The following is an 18,558-nucleotide window of genomic DNA, read 5'->3' as shown; positions in this document are numbered from 1 at the left end:
ACATAAACCATAGACCCTCTCAGCTACCCCTGCAAAGCTGTGCTCCAACCTTGGAGGGGTGGAAAGTTGTCAAAATGGGCCCAGCATGCTGTTTTGACATGATTACGTACTGTATACAGTATATGTACGAGACGGGAGACGAGTGTTCCCCTTTGATTACCCCTACCACCTCGACTGGGTTGTTTCCTCGGCTTGCTGTTTTAGGGTGAGTAGTAGACGCCCTTAGCTACTGGTAGAGTGAATTTCATTCGTTAGGACCACTAACTCTATTCGTTCCATCGGTAGGGGTATTGGAGCTCCGAGATGGTTTATATGGTAAGACTAGAGACCCGTAAGTATACTCTCGGGAAATGTTATCCACTTCCTCTAACGGGAAGTGAGAGAATTAATTTATCAAAAATCCATCCCCGTATATCCCCTATATAGCTTACACTAATTTGGCCCGTCCAATTTCAAAAGCGCCTCCCCTGGAAAAGGACCCTATGATTTTTGGCTAAAGTCGGTGATGGGGGTGGGGAAGGGGGTGGGGCACTCCGAAGATGTTTGTTCTGGTCGACGGAACATACGTACGTACCCATCATACCGGAATATCAATCCCCACCCCTGGGGAATCCCACCCTATTTGAATTAAGTTAATTATAATTAATTCCACTTGACGACCTCCTATGAACTCGAAACATAGCTAGATCATTCAGCATCGAATGTCAAAGTCAAGGTCACAAAACATAGTCATAAATTGGCATCGAAGACACTCCAAAAGAGGACGAACCGCGGGGAATTCGTCTGAAGTTTATCCCATTGCATGACCCCGTCCCCGAGGCTGTAGCTCCCGAACCCCTTGTCAGGCCTACGCCCATATAAACATAGAGGGTATATCTCCAGTGATAAAAACATCTGACAAGATACAAGCACTTCTTATGGGCTATAATTCTGATGTATATATCACTTTTATATAACCTTCATCATGTTATAGTTAGCACATGAATACTTCTAGAATAACAGTCATTTTAAATTTTAAATTGCAATAGCTTTTCCTGTGAGAATGATGAAGGTCGGTGAAAATGTGTTGAACAGATGTTAGAAATACAGGCTTGATTTATCTTCCAGCAGGCACAAGAATATCCGGGGCTCCATTTATTACAAATGTTACCTCAAACGTTCGATGTGAGTGCCAACGAATCTAGGGAAGTTTGATTATAATTACTTTACAAAGTCAATTGTGTGAGAAGAAAAGCAATTACCTTAAAAGCAAATATCATAGAGCAGCCGTCAGTCATTACCGGATACATTTAATGTTTTTACCATTTCCTCTATGAAAATTATAAACTATTTCAATGAGTTTATAACGAAGTGCACACATAGCATGTTGTCACCGGGGTGATGGTTAGTTCCTTCTACCAGAATGTCAGGAGGTGATGTTAAAATAAAAGGATCACACTCGGTCAGAGATTGCAGGAAGAAAGGTAAATTCTGCAGTTGATTATTAGTCTCAACACTAACGTTACGGCATAAGGCAATGCCCTGTGCAACGTTTTACATAAGAATGTTCTTGAATGATCAGTAAGCTCAGGTCTTGGATATCGAACCTCAAAGGAGTTACACTCCTCGACAATACTCGAATGTTAAATCAGGCAACCTTGGGCCTACATCTTGACTCTCAAGCCTGGACTGACATGTTAGTGACCCAGACTGAATATAGCCTATCAGCCTCACACATGTTGACAGCAGGGACGTCGCTAGAGGGGGGGTGTAGGGGGTGTCTCACCCCCCCCCAATCTTGGTAAAAATGACGATAGTTGGAAAATTTGAGTGCGACAGTCGGAATTTCCGACTGTCGGAATTTCCGACTGTCGCCAGCTTCAATTCGGAATTTCCGACTGTCGCGCTCTAATTTTTCTGACTGTCGCACTCTTATTTTCATATGTTCTTGTAATTTGTGAGTGACATAAAATTTTCGATCAAAATTGACCTTTAATCAGTCATATTTACCACGTTTTCCTCGTCACATTGAGAAATTGTATCTCGCGATCCTTATACTCCACCATACAAAACTTCGTATGATTTTGAATACTCTAAAAAAAATACAACGTTCGCCAGCTTCATTTCGGAAAATTTATGTATTAATTTTGCTATTGGGTGGGTCGACCCTGTTCGCTAGCTTAAAGTAAGTTCAGGATATACCAGGGACGTAGCCAGGGGGAGCAGGGGAGCGACTGCTCCCCCCCCTTTGGGTGTCGAAAAAAAATGTTTAAAAACTGCTGTTTTTTAGCATGGTATTTTGTCAGTGCTCTTTTGATCTTGAATACTCGTCAACTCCGTTAACTCGATTATAATCGTAATAACATGCAGGCCTACTGATTCAACTACTTACTTAGTTTGGCAGATGCAATTAGATAAATTTAGCCTATAGCCTATTTCAAACCTACAGTTGGCCACTGCGTAATAAAATACATATTGCCTACCTAACCTCACTCGATGGAATGTCACGAACCGTATGCACAACGACGACGACAAGTTCGTTCTCATCCGTTCTATGATTCGTCCTAAGTTGTTGCACGAACAGCATGTTATGAAGCTAAGCTAGCAATCGTACGTGATACGCACTTCCTATAAATAATTATTACACTGTTAATACACGGAGATAACGATATTTTTTTAGGCCACTGCAAATCTGGCTGTCTTACAAAATATGAAAGTTTATACTGTCCATCAATTAAGTTCGTCAAATGTATTTAAGTCCAGACATTGGACAATGAACAAGAATCATCCTTCTGGAAAAATTGTAAAAGAGCACTATGTTTGTCTTTCTGATATATTATGTAAAAGAACATGTAAAAGAATTCAAACAGGAAACAAAATCTGCTGATAATATGATATCATATGATAATGATGAAACTGGCAACAAATTGCACCAGATCGCATCTAAGGACCTTCAATTGTTCAAAAAAATCTCAGTTAATATCTTAGACCCCTCCCCCATATCAATCGCAAAAAGTGCTTCCCCTTTCAAATTCCTGGCTACGACGTTGGGATATACATTGTCTCTATGGTATACAATTAAAACACTCAATGCTAATCTACGGAAGTTTAAAAATGCCATCAACATAAGCAAAAACTTTGCCCCATAAGGTACAAATGTATTGAAAAAAGTTCGGAACAAAAGTGCAGTCGCGAAAGATGGGGTGTCTGACTGACACTGACCTTATCGTTGACGATGAGTGCGGGGGGGGGGGGGGGGGTACAAGGCAGCAGTCGGAATTTTCTGACTCCAAAACCCATCCAGTTGGAATTTCAGCCACTACACCCCCCCCCCCCCCAATCATCAGGCCTTAGCTACGTCCCTGGTTGACAGTATTGTTCCGTGAGCCCAAAATTAAATGTGTTAACCACATGTCTTTCCCATATATCCCATATATTATCATGCATGGGCAATCATGCAGTGGTATAAGCAAGGTCAGGTGTTAACAACTTTGGCAACAAGATTCAATTCGTTTAAAAATAAATAAAGGTTGGCAATCCTGCTAAATGGACAGACAGTCTCAGTTAAGTCCACACCTGTTGTCATCCACTGAAAGTAAATTTCGTACAAGGATTGCTATTGGGAAAGCAATACACTGAAGACACAGAAAAGGGAACATTTATGGCATGGCGATATGATAAATTAAGTAACATTACTTTGATCTGAATCGCGGAGATTCCAATTTCATTACGCTGTTTAAAGTTCTACACCCTGTAAAGACAAATACGTGTTGTTCCATTTCAGTGTGACAGTATCCATGTATTAATACCAGAGCCGTATCTCTATACACGGCTCTGACTAATACTGATGTATCTTTATATAACATAACGCTCGTCACTTTGGTCAGAGGAAAAGAAGAATTGTTGCCTCCTTCAGACGACCTCGCCCAACCCCCACCCCCACCCACCCCTCAGACAGTAAAATATACAACAGTATCAATATAGGCTTGCTCATGGTACAAAAGTTCGAAAACAGCTGGTTTTGGCTTTCCTCATCTTCAATCTCTTTCTCTTAAAGGGTTCCGTCAAACATTTGTTAAATGTGCATGGTATTCTGTTACCACGGCAACAAGCTTTGATTGACAGGCTTGCAAGAAAGCTGTTGGTGCTATCGACCGATGAGGTACTGTGTGCAATGAACAAATATCCGTCAGGAGGATATCGTACATTAGGCGACGGGAGGGAGAGGGGGGGGTGTACTTACGACATATTTAAGAGAGAGGTGTCTAATCACCATAAATTGGAGGAGTGCAGCTGTTAATTGTGCGGAACGTAGAGTTGCTCGTTTCGGTTGGTCAGCAATTTTGGAAAATTTTACAGTGGAACTGTCGGATGAATGGTAGATTCGGGAGGAGAAAGTGGGCGGTGCCCGGAAGTAGGTATAGAGGGCGCAGTGCTAACACGTGTCCAGTCATGTAGCATGGCTAGATAGGAAAGTGCAGATGTAGCTTGGAGACAGATAAGCGGAGTAAATCGGCAATTTTACAAATATAAGAGAGCGTGATCAAACTATAAGCTACTCTCCTACACATGTATTTACCAAATGGAGTAAACGAAGTAGTAATTCATGCATTTGATTCGAGTCTGAAACATTTCGTCGCTCGGACATTTTTTTTCCATGTTCTATATTAGACTACGGTATTATAGTCACAAATAAATAACAAAATTATACAAATACAAAAGTTTGGACATTGACAACATTATTTCAAGTGACACTTTGCTAGTTAAGCGTGTTATACCTACAATGTTATGTGCTTTCAGTATCAGATTGAGCGTTTTACCATTTATCAAAATCAACTCAAGAGGTTACTTGAACTTCCTACCACGTTTAACGTTCCATTGACTTACACACTAAATCCGTTACTTTCCGAGGGCGCTGGAGCATAGTATAAGTTTCCAACTGACCTGAACTACCACCATATGATAGATTGCAAAGTATTTTAAAATCCCTTAAAATCACCTTTTATCATCCTAACTTTCACAGTATCAGAAATTGTCCTTCTTTCTCAACATCCAATCTTCAAAAACGACGATTATAACTGCAAATGCGCCCAAAAGTCACTCCTGTAACCACATCCACGTGATTTCCTTGATTCAAGGTGTGGTACTTTTAATACAAGACACCAACATGTACATTCTGCGCAATGTATTTGATAGCGCGTTGGCGAGACCAATATGTAATGAACATGTGAAGTAATTAGGATTCAACTATATGTCTCTCAAATATCATCTTCTCAAGATCGGTGAGGTCAGCAATAAAATTTTCGTTTCCTAAGTTTGGATATTTCTTCTTGAAAGTTTCGTCTCGATCAATCAGAAATGAATGCATACCAACAGATTTGGCGCCTTCGAAATCCCGTTCGTAACTATTTCCGATATGCGCACACTCAGTAGGAGATAGGCGGAGCCTATCCATAGCTAATTTGAATAAACTACTGTCTGGTTTCTCTGCGTCTGCGTGGACGGACGGTAATATGAAAGCGAAATGACTGGCTATGTTCAAATTACGTAGCACTTCTATAAGTCTTTCGTCGTTGTCTGATAAAACACCAAGACAAACACCGTTCCTGTTCAGAAACGTCAACATTTCTTTGACTTCAGGAAAAACCTCCCACAATTGTGCAGTTTTTGCATATTCATAAAACTCTTCATTCATTTGTTGTAGTATATCCTCTCGGACGGGACTTCCAGCCAATTGGAAAGTCTCTCCCAACACGTCACCCCACCACTTCTTGGTCGACATACCAGAATGTTTGCCGAAATTTGGGTGGGTTTTTCTCTGCTTTGCGAAAGCAACGCCAAAATTTTCATCCAAAGAATCCCTGTTCGCACCCTCGACAGAGAAACGTTGGGCAAATTTGACGTAATGGTAGCCAACTGTTCGACGTACTTTAATTAGCGTCTGATTTGCATCAAATGTTATCATTTTAAAACGAAGCATCTTCCCTACCCGTTTTGACTTCTGTAAGAAAAGGTAAATAAATATATAAATAAATATTATATACTAAATAAATAAGAAATTCAAGGACCCAAGTTTAGGTGTAATAGTGAATATAGCATTAACCCTCAATTTTGAGCTGCAGCGGCTGCTATAAAGATTTCAAAAGGATCATTTCTAACTTTACACACGAGTGATCATTTATTTGACTTTCTAGCATATTGGGGCAACATTGAGCCCTCTACGACTGACTGGTGCAAAAAGTCAGACTGAGAAATTCAAGATAGACAGTAGAAGATTTCTTGACTTGCGGAGATATACGTTCCCGCCTTTCGGACAAGTCGACCCATGCATCTCTCAGAAACTGGACAACTCGACATGGGAAATCTTGACTCTGTGTTGTAACCAGAATGCAGCATAATATAAGGGAGGTGTTGTGGTCCTCGAGTTGTTGTGGCGACTCACTTGTTACGTCAAATGCAATATGAGGCATATGTAGATTGTAACCTAGGTCTGTGATTAGCTCTAAACGCAAGGTTGTGCTAATACATATAACTGATTGTTTGTGCGAAGTTGGAAAGGCAGTATTCTAAGCATTCTCCGACTGAATGTTTAAAATCCCGCCACTGAACTACCCCCTCCCGCGACTGACGATAGACCCCCCCCCCCCCTCTTTAAGATCGTCACTGTACAGCAAGTACGGTTAGCCTAGTTGTATCCATACTTATCAGTCAAGAAAAGGAAACATTGTATATCGGAGTATGTATAGGAAACAAGTAAGAGATGAATATTTAAACCGACATGCCTCAAATAGCTATAAAATAGGCCTAGACTAAAGAAATGGAAGGATTCTTTGCTCTCTTTTTCTTTACAAGAATTATTAGTTACCTCAAAATCTCTGTATTCCGGTCGATGTGGTACCTGTTGATCACTGAAGTTGTGATCAAGAACTACTGTAACGCAACTAGTAAGACTGCAAACTGTACAGCTTATCTTAAAGTAATTGAAACGATAAAGCCATTGCGATATATATAATGAAGCAACAACAACAAGTTTATACTAAAGTAAATATTTAAAACGGTGTATGAGCGTTTTTTGGTTCTTGGTGGTATACACATTTATTTGCGTTGTTAACCAAAATTCGGCGATAACCGATCCTTGTAACTTGTGAGATCAATTGTGGTTGTCGTGGTGGTTGGGAAAAGCCTATATGTCTACAGGAGAGAACTTCTCTATCATGATTACAGACGAGGCTTATCCACATTCACAAATGTATTGCTGAAACTCGGCTGTTTCGTTGTTTATGTGTTTTTATTTTGTCTTTTTCAGACGGGGAAGGGAAGTTATGGGATGGGCTGGATTTTAGGAGTGAAATCGACTTTTGACGACTCCAAATTTTAATTCGTTTGGGTACGACCAATCCTTATGATCCAACCCCCAGAGAAAAGGCTAGTGTTATGCACACTCCACCCACCCCCCCCCCCCCACCCACACCCCAACTCCACTACAATAACAATAAATGATTCTACATTTATATCCAAGTCTATGAATGCTGTTTACAAAAATGAAAAATGTTGATCCCAAGACTTGATACTGACGTTCAGAAACTGTTCAATACCTCCTCTGCTTAAGAGAAAGAAAGACTCGACGAAAAAGACAAGGGACTAAATTAAGTAAACTGTAAATCCAAGTTTAGGAGATGCTGCCTGCATGAAATGGCAATAGTCTAAATGTTTGCTTGTTTAGTTTAGTTTAGAGACCCAAGGATCAGGAAGCCTTACAGTAGCTTATTTGAGACCCTATCCAAGTTAGAACGTGGATGAACACCGGCTTATTTCAAGCCTTCTCTTTTGGATAAGTGTTCAGAGGATAAATGAGGCAGGGCTGTGAATTTGCTCCCATTCCTGCTCCTGGGACCACCATTTAACGTCCCCACCAAATGGACGAGAGTGTTTGCCTCAGCATTTGACCACTTTCTATATTACTGAGGTAGGCAAAGGCCCCATTTGACATCACTGCAGTGCTGCCATGACGAACAAAGTTGTTTCGAAAACCAAGTGAAGAACAGAAACAAGCTCCTTTTCCCAAGTTCACAAACCAGAAATACCAAATCCAAAGAATATACTTCGCACATCTCCACTGCACTGCAGCAATTTTTGAATAGGTCAAAAGAATCTGGCTCCTAGCGGAATTTTAATCCTGGAACCTAAGGATTATGAGGCAGACACTCTAACCGCTGAACCAAGCCTTTGTTTGTATGGTTTTTAGTGGGGGTGGGAGATGGGGAGGTTGGGGTCTTAAGAATGTTAAAGAATTTTGTCAATTCAGGTATTCTTGTACTGGTAACAGAGACCAACCAAAGCTGATAGTTGATGATTGGGAGTACCGGTGGGCGAGGTTTACCCATTGGGTAACATCTGCAACAAGCTGGACCAACATACTGTCACAGATTAATGTTGATTGTGAGAAATACTGCAAGGAGTGTCAATAATTATTCACCCTATTATGGTGATCTCAAACATGGGTTTAAGTTGTTTGGCTGTGGATGGAACTTGACCCAAGGAAAGTCTTCATTTCATGCACAAATCTAATAAGTCTGTGCAGCATTCAAATGAAGTGGGGTTTCATCCACCTTTTCTGCAAAGTCTGAATTGCAAATTCCTTCCATATTACAGTACCACCATTCCCAGGGGATAAATTTATCCAGCATCACGTCACGAAATGCTATGCAAATGGTCAAGATGCTATACCATGCTATACAAGATGTGTAGTGGTTTTATATTTTACAAAAGGCACCATAGTAGTTTACAAGAGACAAAATTCATAGCCTTGAAAAATTCTACACAAAATATGAACATTAAATTATTCCTTGCATACTTTGCTGCAACCTTGACACTATTCATAACAACAACAACAACAATTATACACAATTTTGTAATCTGCCATCTACCTAGAAAAGTTATTCTGAGGTGCAGACGAAATTAAAAGCAACATCAAACTGGTTCGATTTTTTATAAACCTTAAAGCAATCAATGCAAGTTCATCTCATATTCTACAGAAATTTTCTGAGTGAATTTGAGATTTAATTGGGAAAATTCCAGAGAATCAAAGATCAAATGTGAACAACTGAACATAACATTTCATCACACTAAAGAAGCAAAATACAAAACTTAAGCACCAGCAGGTCATGTGATGCTTTCTTCATTATGTAATCAAAGAGGTAAAATGTATGTCATTCCACAATCAAACGTCATTCCGCAATCAAACCAAACATATGAAGCACTGGTAATGAGAGGCAAAGCAATTCATGCCATTCATCTTGTAACAGATAACAGATTCTCCAAAATATAAATGAATTTTAGATCTTGATATAGTGATGCAAATGGTTATACAACTCACTGACCAGTACTAAACAAACTGAGTCAAATTTAAAGAATTTTTAATTTTTCCTACATCTCATAATTCTTTACTAAATGAGATAATGAATCAGCAGATCAGGTGATGCTTGTTTTCATTATGTAACCAAAGAGGTCAAATGTAAACGTCATTCCGCAATCAAACCAAACAAATGTAGCACTGGTAATGAGAGGCATAGCAACTTGTAACAAATTGCAGATTCTCCAAGATATAAATTAATTTTAGATGTTGGTTTAGTGATGCAAGTGGTTATAAAACTCACTGAACAGTATATACTAAACAAATTGAGTCAAATTTTGAAAGAATTTTCAAATTTGTCAATACTAAATGAGAGTATAAATCAATGGGATATCACATTGGAACTGTTTATCATTTTCTCTTGTAGTATTCCAATCATTATTTTATGTGCTGACTTAGCAGCCTAACTCATAATCAATGCCCAGAGCAGGATCGGTATTCTGTAATCTTTACCCAACATTACTGGGAATCAATCAATAGTCAGATGTGACAGGTGTATAAAGATAGTACCCTCTCTACTCCCAACCTTAATCCCCCAAAGCAAAACATAATTTTTCCCCATATGAAGCCCCTAAAAATGAATCAAAGATTTGAAAGCATTTAAAACCCTCACTTTTATCTTAACTTGAATCCCTACATCTTTCAAAGCTGCACTGCTTCCCTCCACCTATCCTGTAAAAATCCTTACTATTAATTCCTGGCTTATATTGTTTCAACATTGAGTTTAATTATCCCTCTCCAACGACCTTCAGTCCAAATTTATCTTCTTTATCCCTTACATAAGGAACAAGTTTTTGAGTAGCAAAGTTTATGAATTTACTTTAACAGAATAAATTTCCAATCAAAGTCAACTTTATAAGATTTGATCAATAATTGCCTGAAATTCACATTGAGGTGCGAATTAATCTGATCTTGAAATGCCTAATGATTTATGTATTTATATGTCACTACTAGTTCACAAGTTTTTGAAAAGTTTATTTAACCTTGAAGATTTTGTACAGATTTAACAATTTCAAGAAGCATAGTTTGATTGGTCATGAAATATTTCTTGTTTTATTTTTCACATATAAATGGGTCAAAATGCACTACACAAATGCAAATACAGCAGTTTTGTGTACAAATAATCTTCAGTGTTTCATGACCAGTTCAAAACAATCTAAAAATTGCTAGACATAAAATTAACAATAACTTAGTTCATGATGGTTTTCATGTACTGCTAGTACAGTACAATGTAGAAACAGGTCATCATGTATGTATACATAGTCTACGTACCTATTACGGATGTTACATACATTATGATTTGTAAATTTGCAATGTTTAGTCCTTGCCATATTAACTAACCAGTAAACAACGGATATTATTTGCAACCCACTGAAAGCCTGCCAAGAGAATTTTGGTTGCATTCCTATAAGTAGAAAGCATAATAATTATAGAAATAGATACTTCTGCAGAAATTTGCTAGAGTTTCATCAACTTTGTAAAGTTTCAGCAATATGTAATAGGCCTACATATATATGACTATTAGCATAAGCAGTATATGTAAGAGCTGATGAAATTCATTGGACAATTAGTTAAATACCCCAGTTCAAATTCCTTAGTACGCCAAAATTGGACCCGCCATGCTATACCTATACTAGTCTATAGTATTAATTTATTAGAGGCCACACAAAGCTATTGATGATACCTATTTCGCGAATTCACAATGTGCAGAACAGTAATTGAGTTAAGATTATTTGCAAGTCAGCAAGACCTAGATGAAATTTAAAATTTCGCAGATTTCCCTAACACTTCGTCTTAGCTAGATTATGACGAAGATTGAATCTTAGAACATATATACATTATTGTCAGCAGAGTTAGGCATTTTAACATTAGGCCTACGCGTAATTAGCATTCAGTGTAACTTACACTACGTTAGAACGCCTATGCCAAGTTATGCTAGTTTTCATTCTGATGACCAGGAGAAGAGTACTACGTTTATAAATAAAAAGCGAATACATTCAAACAGTGACATTTCTTACAATATTGTTGCAGATTTCGTAGAATTCCTCAACTTCCGCTACCAATGTACAGACAGATTCAAAGGAAATTTGTTTCGACAGCGCTTTACATGTAAATGCGGTAGCAGTGACCAAAAATTATCTTCTATCGTTCTGCAAACTTGGAGAATGGGAGTAACACTTTCCGCAGCTAGTTAAACCTTATCCCATCCCTCCCTATTTACAACCGATATGTATCCAATGTTAATGCATTTATTGGCCAGCCCCCCCCCCCCCCGTCTCTCGCACACACTTACTGAACTTTGAGACTCTAAATCATTGGTTATGATGATCTGTACCACGTACTACATCCAAGTTCCAGTTGGGTAACCCCTGAGGCTCAGTTCGCCAATTATTACAAAAAGTTGTCAAAAACCCTTCCGATTGCATAAAACTCCACGAATTTTAGAACATGGTTCACATCCAGTCCCCTCCCGTGCTTTTGGCATCAGTGGCATTGCCAGGATTTCAAATGTAACGACCCGAGAGAGGGGCGCAAATAAAAAATTAACACCCGACTCATTAACGTGTGAACCTTAATGGAAGGACCAGAGGCGAATTGAGGACATCATATAGGAGGTTGTGTTGCCCTAGGGTTATTGGAGCCAACAAAAGTAGACGTCAAATGGTGCGCTGTGAGGCGTAGTAGTCGGAACAATTTTTCCCTGGCTGTATGCAAAAAATCCCTTACCATTTCCCCCTGACTGACGTTTGGAGGTAGGGCCATGGCACACATGCCCCTTCCATTCCCATCCCTTTGGACGTGCCATTGTGTGGCACGCAGTAAACAATAATATAATACAGGTCGAAGCACAATTCAGGAACTTATGTAACTAGCGAGTTTTAAAAACAAAATACTGTCATTTCTAAGGAATAAATAGTTCTGTAACTAGGTTTGCCTTTCCCCCTTTTTTTTTTGGGGGGGGGGGGGTCATATAACTGGGAAGCTATTTCGTCCTAATAGTTGTACAAAGGAAAATGACAAAATAACTCACCGTGATGAAATGACAGCAGCATCTTGTCGACGCGAACTCAAATATTATTCTAAGGAAAACTGAAGTTGAGTAATGTTCCATAAATGAATAATTCCATAATTGAGTAATTCCATAGGCCAGGGACTACGACGTTTTAGATACCTTACACAAAACATATTTTACACTAGAAATAATCGAACCTGTTATACGGTTACAGTCTTGATGTACTAGATGGTCAGGAATAAGGAGATTGGAGAGTGAAGTCCTTTGGTTTTACCGACACTCTCTACGATGACTTTCCTTTTCAGAAAAGTACCTTACAACGGAGTCCACGTGGCAACGAAAGAAAAAAGAAAAGAAAGATGGCGCAGAAGCATATACAAAGAACTACGAGATGCTACCAGTCCCAACAAAAGCGAATACCTGTAGTGAACGAAGACAGGCAGGTTACGTAACACAAATATTATTCAAATAGAAATTGAAAGCGTGATCCGTTTTGCCAACAGATATAATATAAATACAACAACAACTTGAGAAGAAGATCTTCTTTTTTTTAACTTTTCAACATATGGTTTCGAGTTGCAGATCCATAGCTTTCTCGACCGGCAGACAAGTATCATTATACTTTCTTTAATAAAAGTCACCCAAGATTGAACCTGGGCTCTAAAACCCAAATTAATTAACTGATCCACTCTCAATCCGTCGCCTGGCATCGAGATAGTGACTGCGTGATCATCGTCAAGTTTGTATCCCAATATCGAATACCGAAATTATACCGGTGGATATAGAAAAAAATCTACAAAGAACGTGAAGAGTGAGTTTTAAGTATTCCACCGTGTGAGGGGGTAGGAAGCTTCCAAAAAGTGGGGGGGGGGCACAACATCAGAGGGGCACTTTCTCATTCCAAAACCACCACTCGTTATGCTATAGTGCTATAAATCGATACACACCGGCAATACAACTCAAATATATATGATGTGTTAGTATATGCTATCAATACTATTTATTGAGATAAAAATAAATAATTAAAATAAAATATTAAAATTAACAAAGGCTTAAGATATCCAAAAGACATTTCTTCATCAAAGGGGCACATTAATTTGCTAGTAGGGCACATTTGCTATTTTGGAAAAGAAAGTGTGTGTGGGGGGGGGGGGGCACGTTCCACAGTGCCCCCCGGCACCTTCATGAAAATGACAGAAACAGGTCCACTGGATTTGATAATGAGGCAAAGTGACTCAGAGGTTATTGAAGCGGAGTCAAATTTTCAATTTCAAATTTATATCTCATATGTTTGTACAATATAGCCAAACGGTTGGAAAGTAAATATACGAAGGGCATTAGAAAAACAGAAAAGACTGTTAACTAAGCTATAGTGACCATCTAGAAATAAAAACAAAATACACACAGATCAATACAATAAAGACAATACAGAGGGACACAAAAAGTAAGTAGCTAGGAAAAACTGAAAAGAAAGAGAGAAGGAAAACAGGAACCACTGGCGGATCCAAGGGGGGGGGGCCAAGGGGGGCCATGCCCCCCAAAGGTCAGCCAAAAAGTGTTTCCGAACATCCGCTAAATCATATGATTGGAAATTTAAAAAATCGAGAGGAATAGCAGTGGTAGACTAGTCTAAACCTTTTCGTTTTCTGGTTTAAAATTAAATGCAGAGCTCCCAACTGACCCGCAATTCGCGGGAATTAGACCCGCATTCTAACACCCAAGCCCGCTGACCCGCACAAGCGTCCGAAAAATCCGCATTGTAATTATCAAGTATACATAAAAAAATTTGCTTCAAATTTTGACTTAGCAATCATCATTTCTTTAGCATTTAGCATAATAGAGTATAAAACCTCCTTTACAGCATCATTTGAACCTCAAATTAGCCTATATATTTCTTTTCATTGGGGCGAGCAGCGAACATTTTCATGCCACGGGAAAGGATGAATTATCACCTACTATTCAATTTATTGATGTTACACACAAAAAAAAATGCATATTTCTCAGAAAATTTTGGGTGACAAAAGCCTTTCTAAGTGCCACCATTTTACATGTAGGCATCACCAAGATTCCAAAAAAATCAAAAGGGGAGGGGGATACCCCCTCCCCTTATACCCCTCCCCCAGGACGGCGATTCGTGGCATGGACCAGCATTTGCCTTCTCAAGAGTTGGGAGCTATGTAAATGTATGAGCATGAGGATTTACAGTTTAACACAATTTTGCAGTTACAGGCTGGTTGTAAGAAATTTATAACCTATGAGAAATAAAATTTCTTGAGAAAGATGATCCCAACTTTGTTTTATAAATATTTTAGAAAATTACACCTGGGAAACATTTTTTTTTAGAAGTAAATTAACATCACCATTGTACACTTTTGTCGCACCAAATTGCATCTCAGGGCATTCAGCAATAGAAAATTTTCCAAAGGGGAGGGGGGCACACCCTCCCCTCAGACCCCTCCCCCATATCACTCTAATGCCACTTTGGCCCCTCCCAAACAAAGGCCCTGGATCCGCCAGTGACAGGAACGAAGGAAGAATAATAAAAACTTTTAAAATAGAATGTAAAGTGAGGTAGTCAAAGAACAAAATTTAAAGTCAATTTGCTTACATGTTATCGTTGAGAAGTTCCTCCTTGTGTTTGCTTTGAAAAGACAGTAAGAGACTTAGCAGATTAAACAGTCTGAGAGAGGGACTGTCATACTGGTTGTAGCAATAGTTCTTAAGGAACAATTCGCCATGCTCAGGCAGGGCTATTACGATGGGTTTACCTTAAATAAATTTCTATTACGAGTAGTGATGGAGTAATGACAAGCATTAGCAAGACTCACAACCTCAAAAATAGCATTCGGTTACTCCCATTTACGGGTTAAAATTTTATAGACTTTTTCAACAAAACGTATTATTTATATGATAAGAGGGAGTTTTAAGGGTGTTCACAAATGGGGCTGGGGATACGTGTCCATTTTAACCTCGGCTCTCACGCTCCCGAGGGTGTGTGCTATAAAAAAAATATATATAAAAAAATATAAAAAATTCACAGGCCTAGATTATACGTATTAATATTTACTTGGAATTATGAAAGGGAATTGTCATGGATTTAACAATTCTACAAGAATTTTTCTAAGGATTAAGTGCTCAAGCCTTGTATGACGGGTGCATGGAAGATATAACAAGCTCACTAAATAGGCAGAAGTCTGTAGATGTTGTGTTCCTGGATTTCCAGAAGGCCTTTGATAAAGTTCCCCACCAGCGTCTTTTACTTAGGCTGAAGAGTATGGGTGTCAATGGGAATTTACTGTCTTGGATCGAGAATTGGCTTGGTATTAGGAAACAGAGGGTGGTACTTAAAGGTTGTGCTTCTTCTTGTCAGGACGTTACTAGTGGGGTTCCACAAGGGTCTGTTTTGGTCCCTTGTTTTTGTTGCCTATATAAATGGCATTGACGGAGATATTTTGTGTAGAGCAAAGAATTTTGCTGTGACACCAAACTGTATTCTGAGGTCTCTTCCAAAAGCGATTCTGAGAAATTTCAAACGGATTTGGATAAGGTTTTTTCCTGGTCTCAGGGATGTCAAATGCTTTTTAATATTGATAAATGCACGGTGATGCATATTGGTAGTAATAACCAAAAGTATACATACAATCTTAATGGCGAGGAGTTGCAGGAGGTGTTTGTTGAAAGAGACCTAGGTGTCTACATTGACTCATCTTTGCAACCTTCCAAACATTGTCTCGAAGCTGCTAAAAGAGGTAATAGGGTTTTAGGTATGATCAAGAGGAGCTTCAGTTTTCTGAAAAAGGATTAGGAAGAACTCGGAAAGGTCCAGAGGAGGGCTATTAGGATGATTAGGTGTTCCTTATTATAGACGGTTACAACTGTTGAATCTCACCACACTGGAGATTAGGAGGTTACGTGGTGACTTGATTCGGGTTTTCAAGATTGTGTATGGTTTTGACAATTTATCCTTCACTGACTTTTTCAGGTTTGCTAATAGTAGTTGTACCAGAGGTCAATGTCTTAAGCTTTAAAAGTCACAAAGTAGGATTAATATTCGGCATAACTTTTGTTCTAATAGTTCTGTGAATGAGTGGAACGGTTTGTCTGAGCAAGTTGTACTAGCAAGTAGTGTCAATGGGTTTAAGACTGCTATGGAAAAAAACACTTTAACCATCGTAATTGGGTCTGAGTGTTTGTGTCTTCAGTTTTTTCTCTCTGGCCTATAGCGTCCTTGATGGGGGCTTGAGTGTCCCTCCTGATCCTTTTCTTCTACTAAACTAAACTAAATACGCAGTCATTACAATCAGATGATCAAAGCGCTAATTAAAGGTGATCTGAAATTCGACAAAGCATTTTCTCCCGGAAAGCTCTCCTTGACTAATACGACTTTCGGCAAGCATTACATTTAACTTTATGAATATTCAACAAGAACCTTTACTTGAAAATGAAGAACATTTATGAGCCGATGATCATTTCTATACGTACCAGCTTGTAAATTTCGTTTGACAGGACCATCATGACACACAATTGTTTCCCCTTTTCCTTTTTTTTTCCAAAAAAAAAAAAATTCGTTATCCCAACTTGTGATACTATCAGAGAACTTTAGGGACATATATAAAGGTATGATTCGTCCTTTCACAAGCCATATGCAAACTTGTTAACGTGATCTTATTTATGAGTCATACCAAGGTTATTTTGGTTATAATATGAGTTCCTCTATATAAAGGAACTATAGTTTTGAATAGCCTGCAGCGCCAGTTTACACATTCAGTGACATATATAACTACCACAGGATTAAAAACAATAGTTTGAGGCTCAGTCGATGGTATTGCTTGTTCAATTGTTACTCAACCGTAAATGTAAATCCTTTTTTCGTCAAAACACTGTGTTCTTTCCCGGAGCTGTCTGGCTTTGCTTTCAGGATAATTCCATCCTTGAGTCTGTCGAAGTGAGCTCCGAATCCATCATGTCACTGAGCTCCTGTCACGGGTATTTTCGCACACGTTTCTAACAATGATATATACAACTATGTAGAGCGAGTAGTCGGTATATGTTGGGTCCTCATCCCTCCACCTTTTCCTTTCCATGCATGAGCTATACTTGAAATAAACATGAACTTCTTAATTCATGGTGGAGTGGTACAGTGCGTATATCACTTACCCTCTCCTCCTTTCCCTGTTCCTACTCCCGCCCGGGCTACCAAAAAGAAAGAAACAACCTCATTTAACTTGCTAACCCCCTCCCTCCACCACCCACCCCCTGCAATATGCCGATGAAAATTGAATTTTGGCCACTTATCATAAGACAAAAGTGTAATTTAATTCTTTCGTTTTGATCCGTTAGACTGTCGTATAGGTTTTTCAATTTTTTAGTTTTAGGTTTAAATTCCTATTAGTTTCGATTCTTATAGTTTGACCATTTTCGAGAGTTTTGATTCTTATTCCTTCAGTCAGTTGCAATTCTTATTTTTCTTAATAGTTTGACTTCTTATTATCCTATTAAATTAATATGTGCAATTCATAGTATGGTATCCTTTTAGTGTATTTTCATGTATACTATTTGTATTATTCTTATTCCATCTTATCATTGTATTGTCTTATTGCGAGCATTTAATTGCCCATTTTTGGTGCTTAATAAAGTTTATTTGAATTTGAATTTGAATTTGTATCCCTGGACTAGGACTATCCCTTTAAATTCTTTAAAACGACAACTCAGCGAGTTTTTGGACACATTGAATCATTGTGACTCCAACAGGTTCAATGATGCCATTGAAGACGGGATTTGATCAAACATGTTTATGTTAGTATCCGGAATATTGCAAGGTAAATGATTCCAACAAAGCTATACGTTGTCTCATCAATCTCTTTAATAATAAAATTGATTACATATTACATTGATTTACGTAGGTGGTCATATCTAAAGTGCTGGCAAGAATGTGTGCAAGGCAACGTAGCATAGGACGATAACACGGTATAGACCTTCAATCGTGTTGTAAGGTACATAATGAATGACGTGCTTGTAACACATTCTTATCCCTTTCAGTCCCTGTAAAACTGAGAAAGAGACATGCAGAAATGGAATGGAAAATCAAGAACAGTGAGAAAACTTCCAGCCTCCACCGGGATCGTTTGTTGAGTAAGTTTATCTTTTGTGTTTG

The 18,558-nt window shown here is 38.6% G+C and overlaps 1 protein-coding gene across 3 annotated transcripts; it reads right to left on the bottom strand.

Annotated features, from left to right (window-relative positions):
- Positions 1 to 4,240: 4,240 nt before the first annotated feature.
- On the bottom strand, positions 4,241 to 12,675 carry LOC139963725 (haloacid dehalogenase-like hydrolase domain-containing protein 3). Of its 3 annotated transcripts, none has more exons than XM_071964819.1 (3): positions 12,423 to 12,675; positions 6,845 to 6,949; positions 4,241 to 5,980 (listed from the first exon to the last, which is right to left on the bottom strand). In XM_071964819.1, exons 1-3 carry the CDS (start codon positions 12,501 to 12,503, stop codon positions 5,216 to 5,218), a joined length of 951 nt encoding a protein of 316 aa, XP_071820920.1. In that variant the 5' UTR covers positions 12,504 to 12,675; the 3' UTR covers positions 4,241 to 5,215. The 3 variants fall into 3 exon arrangements, with proteins under 3 accessions (XP_071820920.1, XP_071820921.1, XP_071820923.1); XM_071964820.1 differs by lacking the exon at positions 12,423 to 12,675 and adding an exon at positions 10,733 to 10,828; XM_071964822.1 differs by lacking the exon at positions 6,845 to 6,949 and having other exon boundaries at positions 12,423 to 12,673.
- Positions 12,676 to 18,558: the final 5,883 nt, after the last annotated feature.

Source organism: Apostichopus japonicus, chromosome 22 (genome assembly GCF_037975245.1).
Source record: "Apostichopus japonicus isolate 1M-3 chromosome 22, ASM3797524v1, whole genome shotgun sequence".
Taxonomy (NCBI): Eukaryota; Metazoa; Echinodermata; class Holothuroidea; order Aspidochirotida; family Stichopodidae; genus Apostichopus; species Apostichopus japonicus.
Note: the sequence above shows the minus strand (reverse complement) of the source record. Positions and strands in the feature narration are given on the sequence as shown.

Coding starts and splice junctions, on each gene's coding strand:
- LOC139963725 (XM_071964819.1), bottom strand. CDS start 12,503: ATGGAACATTACTCAACTTCAGTTTTCCTTAGAATAATATTTGAGTTC. Junction 6,950..12,422: donor GCTGCTGTCATTTCATCACG/GTGAGTTATTTT, acceptor AATTACTTTAAG/ATAAGCTGTACAGTTTGCAG. Junction 5,981..6,844: donor CGGAATACAGAGATTTTGAG/GTAACTAATAAT, acceptor CTTTTCTTACAG/AAGTCAAAACGGGTAGGGAA.